We start from the raw sequence: 21,129 nt of genomic DNA on the forward strand, positions 1-21,129 counted from the left end.
CTAGTTTAAGCTCAAATACTTTGATGTGGGAATACATGTCAGATTAGTTTTCCCTTGCCTTGGAGCTGCAAGTTGAGGCCATTTAAAATTTCTGACACATCTGTTAATAAAGGCGAGGTCCCATTTCCATTCTGTGTCGATCAGCTCTGGGACAGTTTTTCCCTTTGTCAGGAGAAAGGCATTGATTTCGAGTAGCAGGTCGTAAAAACGCTTCAAAACTCTGCCCCGGCTTAACCAGCGGACTTCAGTGTGGTAAAGCACGTCTCCGTGGGCTGATTCTAGCTTGGAGAGAAAGGCTTGGAACTGCCTGTGTTTAAGTCCGTTTGCTCTGGTGAAGTTTATGCAGGACACAACCACCTTCATGACAGATTCCCACCTCAGAACTTTGCAGCTTGATGCTGGCTCAGTCACGATCAAAGTCACGTCAGAATATACCATTGTGTGAGGAGGTGAAGATGAGCCACTATTAAGTATAAATAGCTCATAACTATGGTCAATTTTAATTAGAATGCCAACCTTTAAGTACGGATATGTTATGATGTTATGATAGGAAAATGCAATTTAATAAAAATTGGTTGATGTTTAGAGGGATTGTCTGGGATCGTTAAGTGGGCCACTCCAATTGCTTTGGCGGGCCGGATGTGGCCCGCGGGCCGTAGTTTGGGGACCCCTGCTGTAAATGATGCCTGTTCTCACGTTACACAGACGGACAAAGATGGACATATTAGGGGAAACAACACCAGGCAGCGCGCCTCATTGAACAGCGGTGACGCATACTTGTGCAGTGCTTTAGGCTGCCGTGATGGCAGGCTTGCTATGTAACCTGGAGGTTGTATTTACTTAAATAGCAAATATTATACAAGAAGTCCTGATGAAAACAGAGATGTAAGCATAAAATAACATTTTTAATAAAATGTTTGAAAGTGAATTTAATGTGCTTTTATCTCGCAGTGCATCAGAGAAGTTAAAATAAACAGCAAAATAAAAAGCTCTTTGAGCCGTGTTTGTTTTGTAGGCGACACATCAACATGCACATTACATGCAAATATCCCAGAGAGCTTTTTCTTTTTCTCCCAGTAAATTGACTGTGCCTGGACTGATTTAGACCACAAATGTTGTTGATTTGTATAGGGAAACGCGTATGTGTTGATGTTTGTAATTTCACTAGGTCGGAGCTTTTAGACATGTGAAAGGTTGGCGTGTTTGCATGTTTGCCCTGCCGTCTGTTCTGTGCACTGGTTGGGAAGAAGAAACAGTTTCCATAGTGATGTAGTTATTCCTCCAGGGTTAACGAAGGGCGACTGTGTCAGCGTCAGGTGACTAATTGTTGTGCCATTGCTGAGCAGGCAGACATTTATACTTACAGTGTAAGGTAACAGTGATCAAACACAGAAACAACGCGTCTCCTTCAAAACCCAGTGGGTTCCTTCTATTTACCAAAATCCCGTGCAGGATTCAAATGTCCTGAAAGCAAACTGAGAGATTCACAGGAAATAATGCATGCATGTGATCAAGTGTCATTTTATATAATTGAAAACGAGAGAAAAGAGTTCAGCTGGGGAAAAACACAGTGTGGCTTTTCTTGTGAAGCTGCCACAAGAAATACCACAAAGGAAATGTGTTTGCTTTGAGCACACCTGACTTCACAATTTGTGAAGTCAGGTATGAAGTCAAACTACTTTTCAGTCCCTGCCAGGCTTCTGTAGAGTACAAGCCCGTCTGACTTTACTGATGTGTCAGAGTGTCTACCTGAGGAACTGAATATCACAATGAAGAGACAAACAAATGCACGACTCAGAACAAAGGCGAGGGTTTCCAAAAATCAAAGCCACAAATTAAGCTGGAGCGCTGGTCACAAAGGAGCGAGGGGAAGGGAGAACACAGACTTTAAATCCACAAGGAGAGGGGAGACAAAGAGACACAGGTGGAGCACATGGGGGCGGGGCAGACAGTCACAGCGGCAGGAAACACACGTGGGCAGGAAGTGAACCTGAAACGAGAGTTAGGGAAGTCACAATAAAACAGGAAGTGTATAAAAAGACAAAGAGAAAACACAACCTAAGAAGCACAGGTACTAATAGTTCAGCTGGTATCACAGGTAATACAGATGAACAGCTTTTGAATTATAAATTATGTAAGAAAAGAGAAAGAAAATACATATTATTGTTCCTTCATTACATCATACACAGCTCTACAGCACTTTTCTATCACTATGGAGCTGTGTAATGTTCGGATTCAATGTTTATTCAGTCCATAAACAACGATCTGTGAATGTAACAGTCATATTTACACTTTCTCTAGAGTGCACCGTTTCTTTGGGGAAACAGACGCGTAAATCTTTGAGCCCTGCAGTCAGCAGGATTCCTCCTCATGGAGGAAATTCCTCAGACGCCACCTACCAAACCACCTACTGTGACCACCTCGCTGAACGCCACTGTTTGCATGTGTGGTCTCCCCACTGTCCTGAAAGCTCTGCAATTACCCTTGATGAGCCCTCCACCTCGGTTATCACATGTGTCTTTGGAAGGTAGTTTGGAGGCAGAGACACTGATGATGATGATGAAGTGTGAGAATATGAGCGTAAAAAAGAGAAACTGAAAAACATTTTTGTTTAATTAATGAAAAACACAGATACAGATACAGCATGTCCCTTTACCAAGAGTGATGTTGCCATATGTGTCACCTATGAGGGAAAATATTGTTATTACATTTATACATCCTCTGGATATGTGATGATTATAACATATATGAAAAATACATATTAAAATATGTATTTGATGCATTTTTATATGGTATAACATGTTGCGACCATATATGTTAACGATAAGTTTTAATTTATATACGCAACAATAAAATTTCTATATACTTTACTATATTTCCTTATTGATTTCTCATTCATTTTTAAACGTGTCTGTCTTCCCATTCTGGGAAAGTGGACTGTTTGACTTTTGGACCCTACTGTATAAACATATACTAACAGGCTTTAGGATGGATATATATTTACATAACACATGTCTAAAACACAAGCATACATACATAAATATACATTTCTGTATGAGCTAGACACATAAATCAATATATAAAATAGTTCCCATTTCTAATAGATTTCATATATAATTTTTACATATATACAGTTCATAGGCCCATATGCTTTTATTGTATCCTGAGACAGGAGTTTACTGTGATCAGTAACAACATTAATTCATTTGTATCTGTAAAAGTATCAACAAGTTACAGTCAGTTTGGGTGGAACATAATGCTGGTGCATTGTGCCGAGTGTATTCATGTGTGTCTTTGTTCCTGCTGCTGTCTGTGATACACACTCACATGGGAACACCACAACGAAGCAAATACCCTCCGCCTTCAGCTCCTGGGACACCTGAGCTCAGGTGCAGCTATACCAGAGAGTCCACACACTGCAACCGCACTATGTGTGTGTGTGTGTGTGTGTGTGTGTGTATGTGTGAGGAAGAGACAGCGCTAACCGTGCAAAAAAATCTGACTACACGAGCGTGTCTGTGGTGAGAGTGATTGGGTTCAGCTGACACCTCATTTTATATTTACCGTCCGACTCGCTTCAGTTATTTTTTCCAACCTGGGGCTTAATTCTGCAGCTCTGGTCAACTCTAACCCCAACCCTGCTCACTGGGGTCATCACTGAGGGGCTAAACCCAAGGAGGACGAGCGGTCAGAGATCAAACAGGTTGCGAACAAATTGCTCAGTTGGGAAAATATTATCAAACTGGTGGTTGAAACTATGAAATTAGTCCTGTGTTGTGAAAAAGCTGAATTCTCATTTAACTGCAGAAAATCTAATCGTGAACTCCAGGCTCATCCCTCACCACTGAATTCATGAAGACTCATTTGAACTTTAACATTTTAACTCCATAATAATAACATAACAATAAAAAACAAAGCTCTATATTAGGTGGAGAATATTTGTTCTAGTTGAGCACAGGAATACAAGAACAAATAAATATAGAGATCTGCCTTTTTTTCTCTCAGTGGAGAAAATGTTTTTTGGTGTTTAACAACATAAATCCTCCAGAACCAGTTTCATTTTGTGATTGTGCAGATTTTCAATGCAGAAAAACAAGCACAGACGTATCACTGTACTCTCTCATGTATTACGTTGCAGTAATTATAGTAACTAAATGAAGGCTAAATGTTTTGTTAGTCAGACTTGGACACATCGTCTCAGAGTTATTTTTCGCATGTGACTGTCTGTTTGCCTGACAGCTCAGTGCACACACAGGGGATGTGGTCGTATGGATCATAGCTCATGGATAGCGCCGCGGCCGTGTTCAATCACGTAGCACACTCTGTGTACTTTGCACTGTCATGGAAACATGAACCGTAGCTCTGCATACATCTGCCTGGACTACATGTTGAGACCAGACCAACTGGTCTGTGATGGACCACCTGCCGTTTGTGTTTTGTTTTGTTTTTTTCTCCATGCCCGATGGTTCTTCATATCCAAATAATGTCAAACAGACTTTTAAACAGCTGCAGTATGAATCTGACTCTCACCACTACAGCATGCACATGCTCAACAACTCAGATAAATGAAAGGATGGAAATGGAAACAGGTGCGAGTCACTAGCTAAAGCTAACATCAGTCGTTTTAAACAAAAATATCTAATATAAATGAAATGAGACGGTCTGGTTTACGGAGAACTTCACCAGCTCTTACCGTTGTGTCTCAAGGCGCAACTCCTGTTGCCTGGCAACCTTGACAGCACATAACTTCCACAGAAACATGAGGTTTTAAGGCCCTTGGTTTTAACAGTTGTACCATTAGCTGTTGAACTGCGCCGAAACCAAAAGTGAAATCCTCGGGCTCTCTGTCGGTGTTGTTTGCTGCCATATTATTTTCATTACTGGCGTGCATTGAATCATGGGATATGATGGGTCTAAAGGATCCACCTGTTGGAGCCTTCATTGCGCAGGAAAAGAAGGATGCGTTTGAAGGAACCTTTCGAAATGAAGGATGCGGCCCCTGAATTGTGACACAGCTTACGTGCTTCATGTCCCCTGTTTTCCTCAGTTAAGTTTCCTCATTTCTCACTGAAACTACCGTCAAACCAGCACAGCACTTTTGGAAACTCTCCCTGTGTTGGGACAGTGTAGATGATTGACCTTGTCAGCGACGGGTTCATGATCAAAAGACTTTTCAAATGTTTCATTGTATTTCCTGGCAGCTTCCTTCTTTAATACTGCGACTCTCCAAATGATGTCCTGCCAAACAACGGCTTTGAAAGGAACAGGGGACAAATGGTGATACTGATGTTTTCAGAGGTGCGTTGTCAAGCGGGCAAACTTATGGAAAAAGCAACTGAAAAAAAAGTGAGGGAGAGGGAAGTTTGGTTACGACAGGAATGTGTTATTTAAAAGATAAAGATAAAGCAAAGAGTCAAATACAGTTATCACTGGTCCACACCTCTTTGTGACCTTTTGCAACTATAGCTGCCCGACACCAAATCAGAAACGCGAAACCGGGCGGAGCCTAACGATGCAGGAAGGTAGTGGATGCTCTTCAAAAAAGTGCTGACTCTGGGGAGCATGGGTAATGTCAGAGAGAAGCCGGACTGCCTCATTGCCTGCCATAATGCTGTGCAGTAAAATGCCCACATGCGGATGTATCCTGCTGGTGGAAAGTTGACGGGTTGAACCTGCAGGAGAGTGAACGAGTAACATCAGCGGTTACCATCATTACAAATATGTTTCTGTAGGAAACAGAATCACTGTTTGAAACACTGATTGTGTTCGGAGGCCGTGCTTTCTGAATGAATGAAGCGCTGCGTCAGGAGATGGTTGGTTGTGGATTTCAGGTGGTGAAGGTGACTGAAGAATGTTTCCATGGATAGGATTTCAGAGTGCAAAGTTTCTGGTATTTTTTGTAGTGTATCAAACCAACTTCATAAAGTAGATCTCAACAGTTCTGCAATTTCATTGGTCATGTGGTTTGATGAGTATTTGCAGCTCAGTACATTCCTATTTACTTCAGTCTATTAATGAGGAAATTACAGAAATTTCTCAATAAATTGCTTGAGTGGAACAAATACCATATAAGTCATTTGCATTTTTCACTTCCTTAATCTCCACTTTATTCTGGACTTAATTTCCCACAACTGCATGACCTTTTACCGATACAAAACCAATGAGGCAAAAAGCCAAAGCACTTTCCCTGCTAACACATCACCCACGGGTGTCACAACATCTGTGGCTCAGTATGTGCACCGAGGAGTTACCCGTAAATCATGCTGGATGTTAAAATAATTTGCTCCGTGCTGTGTGTGAGAGAACGATGAGCTTCAAAAGGTTGAGTGAAACTACCAGAAGAGTGGAGTACACTGTCCTTTGATGAACCGATGGCAGCTAAAGAAGGGACTCGCCCTACAGGATGAGAGCTAGTGAAACTGAACACTTTTTGTTGTTGTTTTTTTAATTAAATTTTTACTCAGAGGCAAAATTTAAGATACAATACCTGTTGCCTTTTGGCACGGTTTCCTTGTTCACTCCCTTTTTTTTTTGCAAAAGAGAAAGAGCGATAACAAGTTTGGTTTTCATGAATGAACTTATGGTTTTTACATTTTATGAATTTAGCAAATGCTTCTATCCACAGTGACTTACAAGTGAAGGACAACACTAACCCTTCAGTGCAGTGGGAAACCTTGGAGTAAGCTGTAAGTATTCATATTCAGTAAGGCGCAGTGCAAGGAGATCAGGTGAGGGAGATAACTGCAAGTGCATAGTAAGTGCTAGTTGGGCATGTTAGAGGTGTTAAAGGTGTTAGAGGTGTTAGAGGTGTTAGAGAGGAAGTGCTTTCAGAAGAAATTAATCTTTGAGAGATTCTTGAAGGTACGCCCTGCTCTGATAACGTTAGGTAGCTCTTTCCACCAGCGGGGAACCAAGACGAGAACAGTGTGGTTGCCTTGAGTGCCGGTAAGGCAACGCCAAACACGCCAGGTTTAAAGCAGCAGTTACTGCAGATATAGGTAAGAAGCATAAATTGATGAGCAATAAATGCCCTCGCTCTGATGTTAAGTATTTAAATTGTACTATATTTCACTTTGATATGTGATGTGTTGCATCTTGGTTTTTATATATATATGTGCTGAACAATTTGTATCATAATTGTTTGTCCGGCCGTGATGTGGATAGGTTTGGTTTTATCAGCTGATATCGGAGATTAATGGAATGAAAACAATGTCCCAGTCCCTCGCTGTTCAGTTTCTACTGAGGAAATAGCCCCACTGAAAACTGTGTACAGCCCAGTCTGTGGATTACCCAGAGGGACCAGGACACTTCAAAGCCACGGAAGTTTCTCTTTTAAGCTGCGAAGAAAAGCTGCCTAATATTTAACAGGAAACGATCAAAGCTTTAAGTGGCACTAATTAAATTAAATGCAAGGCTCCTCTAATACATCTAACGATATTCCTTCTGATGGTCAGTAAAGACAGGATGACACAAGCCAGGCACCACAGACGTACTGTATGTAACCGTTTAATAAGCGTCCAGCGCGGTTGTGTGCTGGAGCAGACTTTGTGGCTCTGCCAGAGACACACAGCGAGGAGCCAGGCAGTCTAATCAGAGCAGGAACAGAACGGTCAGGTTGTGTTTTAGAGATTACAGGAACAGATGAGAGCTGCAGCAAGACCGGACCACAGCGCAGAACACCGCTGGAACAACATCAAGGTCCTTTTGTCAGGAGCCACAAACACAACAGAGCTTCAGGCAAATAATGTACACACACACACACACACACACACACACACAGACACACACATACACACACACACACTCAATACAAATACACAAAACTTCAAAAAATGTGCGCACAAACAAGTTCAAATCCAGCTACCGCCTTTAATGGGCCACTTCCTCTTGCCTCAGACTGTTATCTGTGTTTCTGTGGGTGTTGTCTGAACAGAGTGTGTATGAATGGGGGAACATCCCAGGAGGAGACACAGTGTGTAACTTCAAAGTTCACAGTACCAGAGCTCACTGAACGTCCCTCAGGATATCGAAGGGGGAGATGATGTTTCTGCTATTGGAACTGATAGAGCCACCACTGAAGATATGAGGCTTTACAACAGTGCACTCGCCAAACACTGTATCTCAATGTGACTGTTTGTAGGGCTCAATACGTATTTTATATCGAAACTTTTCTTCAATTCACAAATACTGTATATTTAAGTAAGTAAATAAGGACGTTTATTTATACAGCACCTTAAATGCTTCACAATAAGAAGGCAAAAAGTATAAAGAAACTAAAAACTAAACAAAAGTGAGTTGAAACGTGGGTCTTCATCTACTTTTTTAAATATGTCCAATGGGAGAGAGAGTATCATTCAGTTTAAACAATAACTAATAACGACAAAGTTTACTCGCTTACTCTTTGCTGAAAGTTAGATGAGAAGATAAATATCACGTGTCAAAACTGTTTCCTTCCCAGGATGAGTAACTTCCTGTCATTAAGTCTTGCGGCCGAGCAGCAGAGACCCCAGTTCCCATTACTCACCACAGTCACAGTCACAGGAACTGCAGGAGCATCTGAGTAAAAATTAAACTCCCTGAATGTAAACCTTAAATAAAATAAAGTAAATACTGCAAATCAGATCGCAGGAGTTTGACTGATGATGTAGTAAAGGGAGGCCCTCGTTGTGTTGTGTTCACTGGCATTAACCTCAAACTAAACAAAAAACACCAACCCCTCATGCTAAATTAAAAAGTGAGTATCTTTATTCAAGGGTGGTGTTGTTCTGTTCTGTGTTTTTCTTCTCGACAAATCCAATGAACAGACCAAAAAAAATGTTTATTTCTGTTTCATTTAAACAGCTGAGCGGTGTAGTTTTTAGTAACCATTATCAAAACAGAAGTTAATCATGTGTTTGTTGAGAAAATAACTGTGTCATTTTGGGACAATGGAGCTGAATGGCACAGGAAAATAATTATCACTACATGCAGCCTTCAAGCATTTGATCAAACAGAGGAAAGAATTTATACTAGAGTTATTATTATCACTGATTTCTGAATAATTGTTACTTAAAATAGTGCTCATGACTTTCACATGGTCTTGTTTTGGGCTCGGGAAAAGCACAGGATAAACACTGCACACATTTGAACTTTTGCTGTTCTCACTCGTTGCATTATGGGGGCTATTTGAGGACTGGGGTGAATTTGAGATATGTAAACACAAGCTGCGCAGAGCAAACATTCGCATGAAGCATGGAGAGGAGAAAGTATGAGCACAAACTGAGAGGAAAGAGTGAACTCTCTTGATACATCAGTATCTGACCCCCACTCGTTTGGAAGAAGCTGCTGCTGATGCCTGTAAAAGGGAAGAGGAGTCACTCTCTTCCCTCTCTGCACAACCAGAGAGGAGCCGCCGCCCCCCCCTCTCCAGACTAACCACAGCAACAGAGAAGCCTCTATCTCTCGCTTTCATTTGTCTGAACACATAGATACACACAAACTAATTGATGACTCAAACTGAACGAACCATAAAGACAGGGTCACTTTACATGTGTTGTATTCGATTGGCTCTCATTCAAACAGACGCGCAGGGCACCAGACAATATATCTTCATCTGTCTTCATCTCTTTGCTCCATATCAGGATTCAAGCTTTGTGAATTCAGGTTCTCAGGTGAGACCTCCGTACCTGCCTCTGACACCACTCTGCCAACTCCGAATATTTGTCTTTATCTTTTTTTCATGCACCTCTTCAGACCCAGGGCACATTCAGCTCAGACTCGATCCCCTGATCCAAGGCTCCTGATAGCCAACACTTGACTTAAAACTCAGCTTTCCTTCATGGTTTTGATTCGGACTTGACCTGGTTTTGAGAAAAGGTTACGCAAAAGCAATATTGTGTTTTGTCATTTGCAAAAATCGCAAAACATTAGCAAAAACATGCACCAGATCATGTTGTTGTATCATAAACATCATATACTAGTGTCAAAAAAGAAAATGCTGCAACAGAAAAACAGCAGTCTTTTAGTGGTTGTAATAAAAACTTGAAATGAAGTTATATATTAATATTTTAGGCGGACTGATTCACCACCATCACTACTGTAGTTTCTAACCTGGTCAGACATCTTACATACTGTAATGAATGACTGACAATTGGATCATTTAATAAAATAACTTAATAAAATAGCTCATCTTGTAAGCTAGCCCCCTCCTGTGCGCTTTTTGGAGGATCTTTACATCACTTCCTGTTTGGCACATGTTTGTGATGACTCTGGTAAGAACGGTATAAACTGATGTTTCCTGGGGACAGTCATATAGGACAGAACATGCTGCAGGGAAATAAAGCATTTCAAATGAACTGGAATAACACAGAGATATGAGCACATACAGTACACTTCATGTGCTGTTTATCACAAGTTTGTTGTGATAATAAACCAAGGTTGACCTCATTGGTCTTGTATTGAACTAAATTCTTAATAAATATTAACTTTCATTATTTTTATAAAATGAGGAAAGTCACAAATGTGATTCGCACGAAAGAGCAGACAGATGTCTTTGGGTGTATTTGTTCCCACGAGAGTTCACAGGATGTTTTAGAGTTAGTAAAAGTGAGTTTATCTATCACAGTGTTTCCAATGCAACAGTCTATGAATATGTGTAAGAAGTGTCTCTGCCTCTTCCTCTCGGGGCCAAAAGGTTGATTAAGACATGTCTTATCAGACAGAGAGATGGAGCTCTGACAGTCTGAATAATCTTTCAGTTTCCTCTTGCATGATCTTTGAGAGATGTTTAAGAGCCAGATATTACAAAAGGCCTCTGGTGCATAGAATTAAAGCTGAAAATAAACCCCTGTGAAGTAAGTGTTATTTGATGAAGAAGCTGCTTCATGCTTAGTTTAAGACTTCCACACAACAACAAGCTGCACAGAGCCGGTCTACTTTCCTTTTTACAGAAAGTGGTGGATTGGGGTTTGTCTGTTTTTTAGATGAGATGTTGAGGTCGGGCATGGTGTGCAGCTTTGGAGGTGTAAACCTGTAGATGTAGGTTACAGAAACACCAAATCCACAAACAGGAAAAGTGCAGGTCAACTGCAGCTACAGTGCATTCATTACAGTTCTAAGCTCCATTCTCCTTTAGGGTTTAGAGACAGAATTTATGACTCGCTTTGCTGAGTCAAATAATTTTGTTTAGCTCAGCTGATTCACAGTCACCCCCCCCACAGAGAAGCCTGAGAAAACAGATGTAAAACCACATTGAGATGGTTTTTGGTTCTTACAACCACAAATATATCTTCTTATGGATCAACACTTCAAATACACACAGGAAAAGTATAAAATACGGGACCTTTAGCAGCTCAGCAGCCAACAGAGTTAGTGTGTTATGATCGCTCGTGTTGCTTTTGTAGTATTCAGTTCAGCTTTTAACCCGGGAGTAATTATGGCTGACCTGAAAATGCCCCCCTCAGTCACCAGTCTGATTCTGCCAGTGATAATAATGATTCAATATATTCTATTCATTTTGAAGATTCAGTGTTAAAGATTAATTCGTAAATGCACTAAACAAGTAGAGACCAAACACACCCTGACATACATGGGCTATATATTATATATATAAATTATATTATACAGTATATGATAAATATTTTCAAAAGACTGCAATAAGTGAAGAAATGTACATTATGTGTGAAAGGGAGGAGTAAACTGTAGCTACAAGACGTGCTGTGTTTTCAGTCAGTGCTGCAAACGGAAACTCTCTCTCTCTCTCCGTCTCTCTATCTCTGTCGCTTGCTTTTGTTATCATTATCACTTTCTCATGTGTAACCACCAGCTATGCTCCAGCGGGGTTATGTTGGTTCTGTTGGAGGTGTCAAAAGACATTGTGAGAAATGTTGTAAACAGCCATTGAAGGCAATGATAAACCAGAAGCTGAAAACGAAAAGAATTCCTGGAATGCATTTACCGTTAAGATAAGATAAGAATATAGGACAATGGATGTACTGTATAATCAGTAACACACACACACACACACACACACACACACACACACACACACACAAACACACACCTTTAAAACAGTCTGGGTTTCTATGTCCTGCTCTGATTTACACATACTGTCCTTCGATAAGCATTTCTACCCTGACATGAACCGAGTTATGGTGGGAACTGAATATCCGTGACTACAGTTGTGTCTACAGCGCCTTCATACGGTAGGTCCTCCCCACGAGACGTCATCAGCGACAGTTACTGTACAGAGAGCTGGTAAAAGGTCAGATGGATCGTGTATCTCCACTTACAAGTGTATTCCTCTCAGCGGCTTCCAGAAACAACGTTGAGACCACGTGACACGTGAGCTCCATGCAGCTACGGAAGCTTGCAGCTTGTGCATGAGCATCTGGATTAAGATCTGGCATGTGGAGCAGATGCACACTGCGCCTTCATCGCATCGTGGGGCTGGAAATGTGAACGTAAGAATACTGTCTATGCTGACGTCCTGCAGAAAAACACACTCCCACATGAAATTCATGACTAAAACACAGACACAACCGTCATAATTATACATGATCTGATTACACAGGTTACTAATTTGTTTTTGGCTACTAATTCTTTACAGCCATGTGAAAATGTGTTTTAAATATTTTGAATGTTAAAGGTTCGCTCCTCCTACTGGAATGATTTTAAATCTGATTTTGTTCAAGATGATTATTTAGCCACTGTTAAACACTATTATTTATTTATTTATTTTATTTTTTCATTTTACGCCCGTTTTCTATAGCTATAGTGGAGAGGTAACAGGAAACAAAGAAAAGAGGTTTTTGGACATATTCATTGGATTCTGTATCGGCACTTCCATTTTCAAACAAACAACAACAACAACAACAACAACAACTACAACAACAACTACAGCAACTACAACAACAACAAAAACGGTACACAAGTAGACAAACATATCCAAAAGGGAGTTGGCTGAGGCCAGGTCAAAAACTAAACTGAGCTCTTAGACAGGAAATACATACCATGCCACATGGAAATTGGGCCGCGATCGGCGCCAACGCACACCGCCGATGGTCCCTTCCCTTCCGCTACGTAGCCAAGATGGCGTCCGTTGATGGTGAGAAGTATCCATTGCTTTACACTCTTTTTTTTTTTTTTTTAACCATCTTGAGTGCACCATCCGGGTACTTCTAGTGCACTCCGTGTTGCCGTACTTGAATGTAAGTACGCGAGTTGAGGCACAGCATAGGCAATAAGACACAGGTACAACACAAGGGCAGACAATCAGAACACGAGGGCAGGACGTGAACCGGAAACGAGAGGAGAGTTAGTGAGACAAAAAATAAAACAGGAAGTGTATAAAAAGACAGGACAATCAAACATGAACATGACCTAGGCTGCAGAGGTGAATATTATGGAGACATATTAAATTAAAACTTGTGGATAAGAAGTGTGGAAACATTAAAACGTAAAAAAAAACAAAAAGAGTTTTATAATTCATATTTTAGACGTTTAGTCTGAACGGGTTGTTGCATTTTTTTGCAAAAAAATTACCCAGGATTAAGGTGACTGAGATGAACCAGTGACAAAATATTACTAAGATGGGAAATGAATACCAGAAAATTTTGACATTAGCTTTTTAAAGTCTCTTATTTGTTCTATTTTGTGACCGTCATGTGACACACTTAAACATTACACCCAAATGTGATTCTTGAGCATCTGAGAAACAGTCAGACGTACACAGCAGGTCTTCAAGGATTTTCTAACTTTGCCTGAAATGCTACACTGAACAACTTGTTCCTTAGTTTAAAAAAAAAAAGAAAGAAAGTAGAGAACACGGCACAAACACCTATCATTGCATCCCATTACATCTGTCTTTAGGGCGGTAGCCATGTTTTTCTGAGCCTTATATTTAGGCTGCAATCAGCCTCCCATTCAAAGCTCAGGCTGTGTAACAGAAGTGGTTTGAGGAGCTTAATGAGCGGGGCTTGTTGACGAGAGGGTGGAGTATCCCTCTCAAAAACAAACAGGTTGTGGAAGTGTGCTGCTGTGAAGTGGGAGGTTAGCAGATGAGAGAGCCACTCCACATCCACGTCAGTGTTTGTTCCTGTGCAGGACTAAATGATGTCTGTCTGTGCCCACAGGGTTTTTCAGTACACGTACGTAATGACTGAGAGTGTTTGCGCCCACGTATGTTTCTGTGTAATCACATGCACATTATGGTATTGTGTGTGTATGTGACGTGGCGTAAGATGAGGGGGATTTCCTCCCCCAGACAGACTGTGATGATGTGGATTCTCTGTAAAGGTGATGTGGTTGAAAGGGTCCTGACAGAAAGAAAACGTTTTTTTTTATCTTACACAGAAAAATGACTCCCAAAGGACCCGTAGAGCCCCTTCAGCAGGGTCCTACAGGTCCCCAATTAATGCAGGACTTTTGATTTTTTGACACTTGAGGGACATTTTAACTTTAGGGACCTGTAATACATTGCAACATATCAGCATTGTTTTTGAATTAAATCTCAAACCCTTCAGATATCTGGTTGTTTAGTGAACCACCGTTCGTCACACAGAAAGCAGAGCAGAACTGTGCTGCTTTGTGCAGCAGAGGACGGCCAAGCTTGTGATGACTGTTTACTCAGCCCCACTCTGACTGCACACTGCCACTATTCATCCCGCGCCAACACACTGAGGAGCCCGGTGGAAAACTGGACACGCACACACACACACACACACACACACACACACACACACACACACCCACACACACACACACACACACAACACACACACACACACTCTCACACAACACCACAACACACACACTCTCACACACACACACACACACACACACACACTCACTCACTCACTCTCACACACACACACACACACACACACACACACACACACACACACACACACATACAGCTGACATACAGAAATGCCCATGTCAGAAATCTGAATTTCACAGTATAAAACATCGTGTCTCTAAGGAAAAAGGACAATAGTGTTAATATCTGTTCATCAAACAATATCATTTGACTTACTGACGTGCATATCAAGTATACATATAGTCTTACAATAGCCCTACAATAGACTGTTAACCCATCAAAGGCGTTTCTCCCCTTTGCCCAATGCATGCTGGGATATCCTCAATTCTACCATTGACCTTCAACAAGTGTAAGCTGTTATAAAGAATTAATCATTTCACATGGATTGTAACACAAAGATTGATGTTGTTCTTTGTTTTAGTCTTTAGTCTTTCACTCTCTCTCAGACTACACAAAGAGACATAGAAAAAAAAACCACACACACACACATACGCATGCATGCATGCATGCACACGTACACACACACACAAAGGGGAGTCTGTACCTGGGAGGATGTGGAGGAAAAGTTCTGTGAACCTTGAGAGCAAGGTGTTCCCAGAACTGCAGGAGGAGCATAAGAAAGAAATACTATAATTTCAGAAAATACAGTGTGAGAGGGAAAAAAACAAAACACTGAAAAACCATTAAAACCACCAACATAAAACATTTTAACTTCAAGTTTAAATTGAAAATGCCTTTACGATCATTGCTGAGAATGACATAAATTGTCACATATGCATTTGATCATGACTGTAAGAAAAGTGAATACAATAATATTACATTAGAAAGTTGTTTTAAGTACTTTTCATGTACACTGAGTTTATATAGAAAAACTGACAGTTTCTCTAGCATTAAATGTATTATAGAGCTAGAAATAAAAGGTACAATGGCGCCATCTTGTGGACAGACGCTGTCTGTCCTGGTGGATGAGTGGCCTAACAAAAAAAAGAAAAACAATACCTGGCTGTGCAGCACTGATCCACTCTGAATCCACTTATTCTCAAATTTACATGATGTTTAACGTCAATATTTATATATCAAACCATGTTTCTTATTTTTAATTATTGGCTCCAGTCTGTTGTATATTATTTAAGTGATAAGATATAGAGACAATATGGACATAATCCTCTATAGCAGTATTACTGTAACTTGTTTTCCCTTTGTAAATAAATGAGTTGCAACATGATGACTTTATTAATTATTCATAGTTGCATTACACTGTACAGGTGTACACTAATGCAGAGAAAGTCTGAGACTAAAATCACTGTCTTGTACGATATTACAATTCAAATTCTGTTATTATGATTCCTTTAATTTTGTTTAAAGAGATTTACAATCCCCAGAGAAAAACTCAACTCCCCTGAAAACAGCTCTGGGCCTGTGGATAGATAAATCATAGATTTGGTTTTTAATATTAGATTTAAACTCTGCATTTCAGTTTCCTGATTTATTGGTCTTTAATTTGTCTGATGATAATTTTTTGTTTCTTGGATGAAACGTTGCTTTGAGGAAAAAAAACAAATATTTTCATGGTTTCATTTTTGTTGTGTAGACTTTTAATAAAATTTCAAAAGCATTCATTTTATATACAGATGGTAATTGTTTCTGCAGTCTGCAGCCAAATATTACTCATTGCATATGTTACAATACAAATTTCATAATATAAAACAGGCATTAACCTGTATGAAGAATCTCACCAGTAGAATTTCTCAATTTTTTCATACTGGACAATCCTACTACACTACCACCCACTACTGTGCGTCATGATTAACAGATTATATTATTCTCTTTGGGCGGACACAACTGAGAATAGGGTTGCCCTGTAATTATATCCAGGAAACACTAGAGCACAGGAACTGTATGGATCTGCATGATCCTGACTGTCCGCCAGTTGCAGCCGCTCAAACCAGGACTGGTGATAGGCGGACAGAGAGACAGCTTAACGAATGCATCTCAGTTGTCAAAGATCAGAGGCTGAAAGAAGAAGACAACAAAGAAAGCTGATTGGCTGCTCAGATGCTCCTAGTGGACAGACACTGGTTGACCACCTCCAGCAGCGAGGAGTTCTCCAGGGCTGCTGCCACTCTCTCCTTGTCTGCCAGCTGTTTGTTCACTGCACATACAAAAACAAAAGCCATAAAAGAAAGAAGTCACATGACATGTAAACACAACAAATTCCTCAAATTCAACAATGAGGAGTAACCAGTAGAACACAAAGGGCAGCTCTTAGTGACCAGGATATAAACAGGAATCAATAGGAGATCTCTGCAAGAAACATGACAATGCATTGAGAATTATCTAATATCCCAACATGCCTGCTTTAATTTTTTACCTGCTTCCTCTGAGGCATGAGTCCCAGGAGTGATGTGGACATCAATCTGAGTGGAAACAGACACTACATTTACACCTCAAACTGAAAAAACACCACACTGGCACTCAGAACTGCTACAAGTACAACTTTCTGTTCGTATTATCTAAGAATCTAATCAGAGGAGGTGATGTTAAATTTCTACAGCCAACAACAACACACACACAAACGCACTTTGAATCTGTCTGGCAGGGAGCGCAGCAGCTTGACTTTGATTGACAGGCCGATGAGTGTTGCCATGCTGCAGTGGGGGATAGTGGGTGTGAACTCAATATCCACAGTGCTCTCCGTATCATTAACCTGAGACAAGGACAAAAAGATGGAAAGGAATTTAATAAACAATACTGAATGCAATTTAGTTACTTCAACCATTTCTTAACTTCTTAGTCACTAAATTAGAATATTTATAAGTCTGTTTTCGTCCTGTAGTAAACCTAAAACACACAAAAACACACAAATACAGGGACTTACCTTGACTCTGACTTGCTCCACCACATTGAGTTCTTCCAGAGACAGAGGATGCTCCGGGTCGTTGATGGATCTGATCAGATGTAACATTAGTTAAAGAATTCAAGACAACACATAGAGACAAGTCCTGGCTCTATGTGCTGCACTATGATGCAATCAGTATGTTATAATAGGTAAGACATTTATTATATTATAATGCGTTTTGTTAAATTTATGTAATTTCTGAATTTAAGTAATCATACAACAATTCATGACGTAATAAACAGTTTATCCCTTATATTATTGTAAATGTGGCTATTTGTTTTTTTTGTTTGTTTTTTTTTACAACTAACACAACACTGTCTATATATTTGTAGAATGTATATACCATACACATCACACCAGGGAGTTATTATAGGGGGCAAAGAGTTTGATTTAAGGTTATTTCCTGTTAAATTAAAATTTGGACTAAAAAGGGCTGAAACGATTAATGAGTTCTCAAACTAGCATATATTTTTGTGTAATTGACGAATTGTTTCAGCTCTATAAGGAATATTTAAGTGCATTACTTGAAATTTAAGAAAATATGCTGAAAACGTTTTAAACCGTCTATATATTTATTCTGCAGTTTAATCTCATTAACATGATATGCTTGTATGATAGTCAGTCTACACAGTGTCACACAACTTCCAAAATTTAACAAAAATACTCCATTTACTGTCTCTACGTAACAGTTAACGTTAGCTAACACATGATGCAACTGCCTGCAACGTTAGAGAAAAAACATGCGGCTTGTGTCCAGAGTATTAGTTAAACTACAGTTTTATCAAGTACAAACTTATCTGCCAGGTGTAAAACTACTTAAAACCGGAGAAGATGTACATGAAGTTAAAAACAGGATATCGAATATCTCTCTGTCGTCGATGGGGTCATGGACTTCTTCATCTTCATCCGACGCCGTCAGCAGCCTCTCCCCCGACCGCTGAAAAATCACAGGGTTGGCGTTCTCCAATTGGGTTCCCCCAGACATTTTAGACGTTATTTTAATCCACGTTATACAGTAAATATCTGGATTTGAACGAGCGGTGCTGAACTAAACACACCGAACATACACTTCCGAGGATAACGGAAAGCGACAGGGTCCAGAAAGAGCTAGAGCGAGAGACTCTTAAAGGGACAGTGCACCCAAAAAGGCTCCACCTCTAAATGCGTAATTATACGTCATGCATATTGTAACGCTAAACTATAAACTTAGTACTTAGTAAATTAATTAACTAATTGCATACATCCAACGTCCATTTGACAAATATCATATATGTGAGGAATAACTTGTAATGTTATTGTAGTTGAAGTTAGCATGTGCGCTAATATCAAACTGTAAAAACACAGTGTAAAACGTATGTGTGTTTTAAATTGGTTCTGCAGAACATGAACAGACTTCAGAACAGCTTCTTCATGTAAACTGTGTCACACAGGAGGACTGATGATGAATAACGGCTCCTGGACTTTTTGCACCTTACCTCCATCACTTAGACATTTGCACTATCCTCACTTAGCTATGAAGTATTATTTTTACATTTCTACTGTAATTTATAATCCACCTCTTTTTATTACTTTTATACACTGTCAGCGCATTCGTTTATTTGCAGTAAGAGTTCTCCACTCGAAGTTATCCGTTGAAACCAATATTTATTTGCTATTAGAGAATCAAAATTTGCATGTACATGGATCTCCCTCCGATCTGAAACCCACAGTCTGCAGGCAGTAAGCTGTGTCCAACGTCCCAGAGAAGAGTGTCTATCTCAGCAGTTACACAGAGTTTTGTATATATTTTGTAACTATCTGATTGGTGAAAAAGCTTGGGGAGAGGCCGTGGTTTAGACTCAGCTCTCCCTTCGTTGGTGCCAGCCTCTTGGCACGGTGCCTCCTTCTTCTGAGCTGACTGCACCTGGAGAAAAACCCGGAGTTGTTGTTTACTTTAAGCAACTGAGGCGGTCACATGACATCCTGTTCTTCTGGTGTCTCCCTATTGTGTGCGTGACTGCCTTGAGTTTCACCCTAGCGCCCCCTAACGCATAGCAACAGTAATCATCATAATGCTTCAAAATCTTAACTGTCAATTTTCAGTTCACACTAAAGAGTGTGTAAGGTGAATACATATCTCTATGAGGTCACTGCAGCACATCTATTAGGAGTCTCACTTTGCTCCAGGTTGCAGTTCTGGCGGGTCAGCTCCATCTGTTTCCTCCTGAACACCGTTTTCATGTTGAACTGGTCAATACTTTCACCTGTGAGGGTGGTGACTGTGCTAGAGCTGAACAGATTCTGCTCTTAAAATGTTGTTACTATCATCCATCAACAACAGTAGAAATTAAGTAAAAGCAAGAAACTGAATCTGTGAACACTGAGGACAGAGAATAATCAACAAAACTAGAGAATTACTGGAGAACTTTTGAATGTGCCGGCTGCTTGGTGCGAGTACTTCACTCCTCAAAAAGCCTTTTGAAGCTGTCACGACTGGCCAAAATAACCTCACACTGATGGTTTCAAAGCCAAATTTGTCCCCACAACCACAGCAAGACATGTATACACACATGTACATGTCCTAACAGAAGTTGATCTGCAATACCTATCTATCTTTCTTTCTTGAGGTTCAGGTGAAACTGATGCTCTCCCTCCAGGGCTCCTCACCCTGTGATAGAGAGACATGTGATGACCTTAGTTTTCTCAACCAATGCCCATCCATCCACTGTACCACAGCACATGACGTAAGCTGCAACAATAAAAGAAAGCACAAAATACAGATTAATTCTTACATACAGTAACAGCATTGTGCCCAATGGAAACTATTTACAACATTTTTACCAGGGAAACAGACAATGTCCAGTCTTTGCACTAAATAATGTCAATTAAAAGTTATAAATAAAGATAGAAAAAGTTGTCATCCTGTCTTCTCTTCATCTCTTCCCTCCACTCCTCCACAGTCTTTCCACCAACAGTCACACAGTGTGACACACCCGCAATGTGTGTGAGGTCAGTGTCAATCCCTCTGGGTCGGACACACTTGCTGCAGATGTATGAAGTTGGCAGCCGGTGGGTTTTTCCTCCAGGCAGCGGCCTCCGCTCTGCCACAGCAGCTTCCTCTTCCTGTAGGCTCTGGTCCTGGGTACAGAGGAGGTGGCTGAACAGAAGAGGGGAGTGGCGCTGGAGCGAGGGAAGGACCAACAGCACTGGATGAGGGGCCAGGCTGTTCATTGTCTGGAGGAAGAAGAGGAGGAGGAGGAGGAGGAGGCAGACCCTTGCTGCTCCTCCAGGACACCGAAGTTAAAGGGGCTGTCCTTGTCCCACCTGTACCAATGACAGACCCTTTACTGAAGGGAGAGTCTGGCCAGCACCTGAACACACAGACCAACACAGACTGTTTTATTAAAAGACGAATCACAGAACAGATTACAACACACCAACACAGCTTCATGAC

The 21,129-nt window shown here is 40.6% G+C and overlaps 1 protein-coding gene across 1 annotated transcript; it reads right to left on the reverse strand.

Annotated features, from left to right (window-relative positions):
• Positions 1-16,383: 16,383 nt before the first annotated feature.
• On the reverse strand, positions 16,384-18,811 carry fam96b (family with sequence similarity 96 member B). Its single transcript, XM_022752891.1, has 5 exons — positions 18,555-18,811; positions 17,676-17,755; positions 17,379-17,504; positions 17,169-17,214; positions 16,384-16,949 (listed from the first exon to the last, which is right to left on the reverse strand). Exons 1-5 carry the CDS (start codon positions 18,679-18,681, stop codon positions 16,849-16,851), a joined length of 480 nt encoding a protein of 159 aa, XP_022608612.1. The 5' UTR covers positions 18,682-18,811; the 3' UTR covers positions 16,384-16,848.
• Positions 18,812-21,129: the final 2,318 nt, after the last annotated feature.

This window comes from Seriola dumerili, unplaced genomic scaffold (genome assembly GCF_002260705.1).
Source record: "Seriola dumerili isolate Sdu_G_001 unplaced genomic scaffold, Sdu_1.0 BDQW01000187.1, whole genome shotgun sequence".
Classification (NCBI taxonomy): domain Eukaryota; kingdom Metazoa; phylum Chordata; class Actinopteri; order Carangiformes; family Carangidae; genus Seriola; species Seriola dumerili.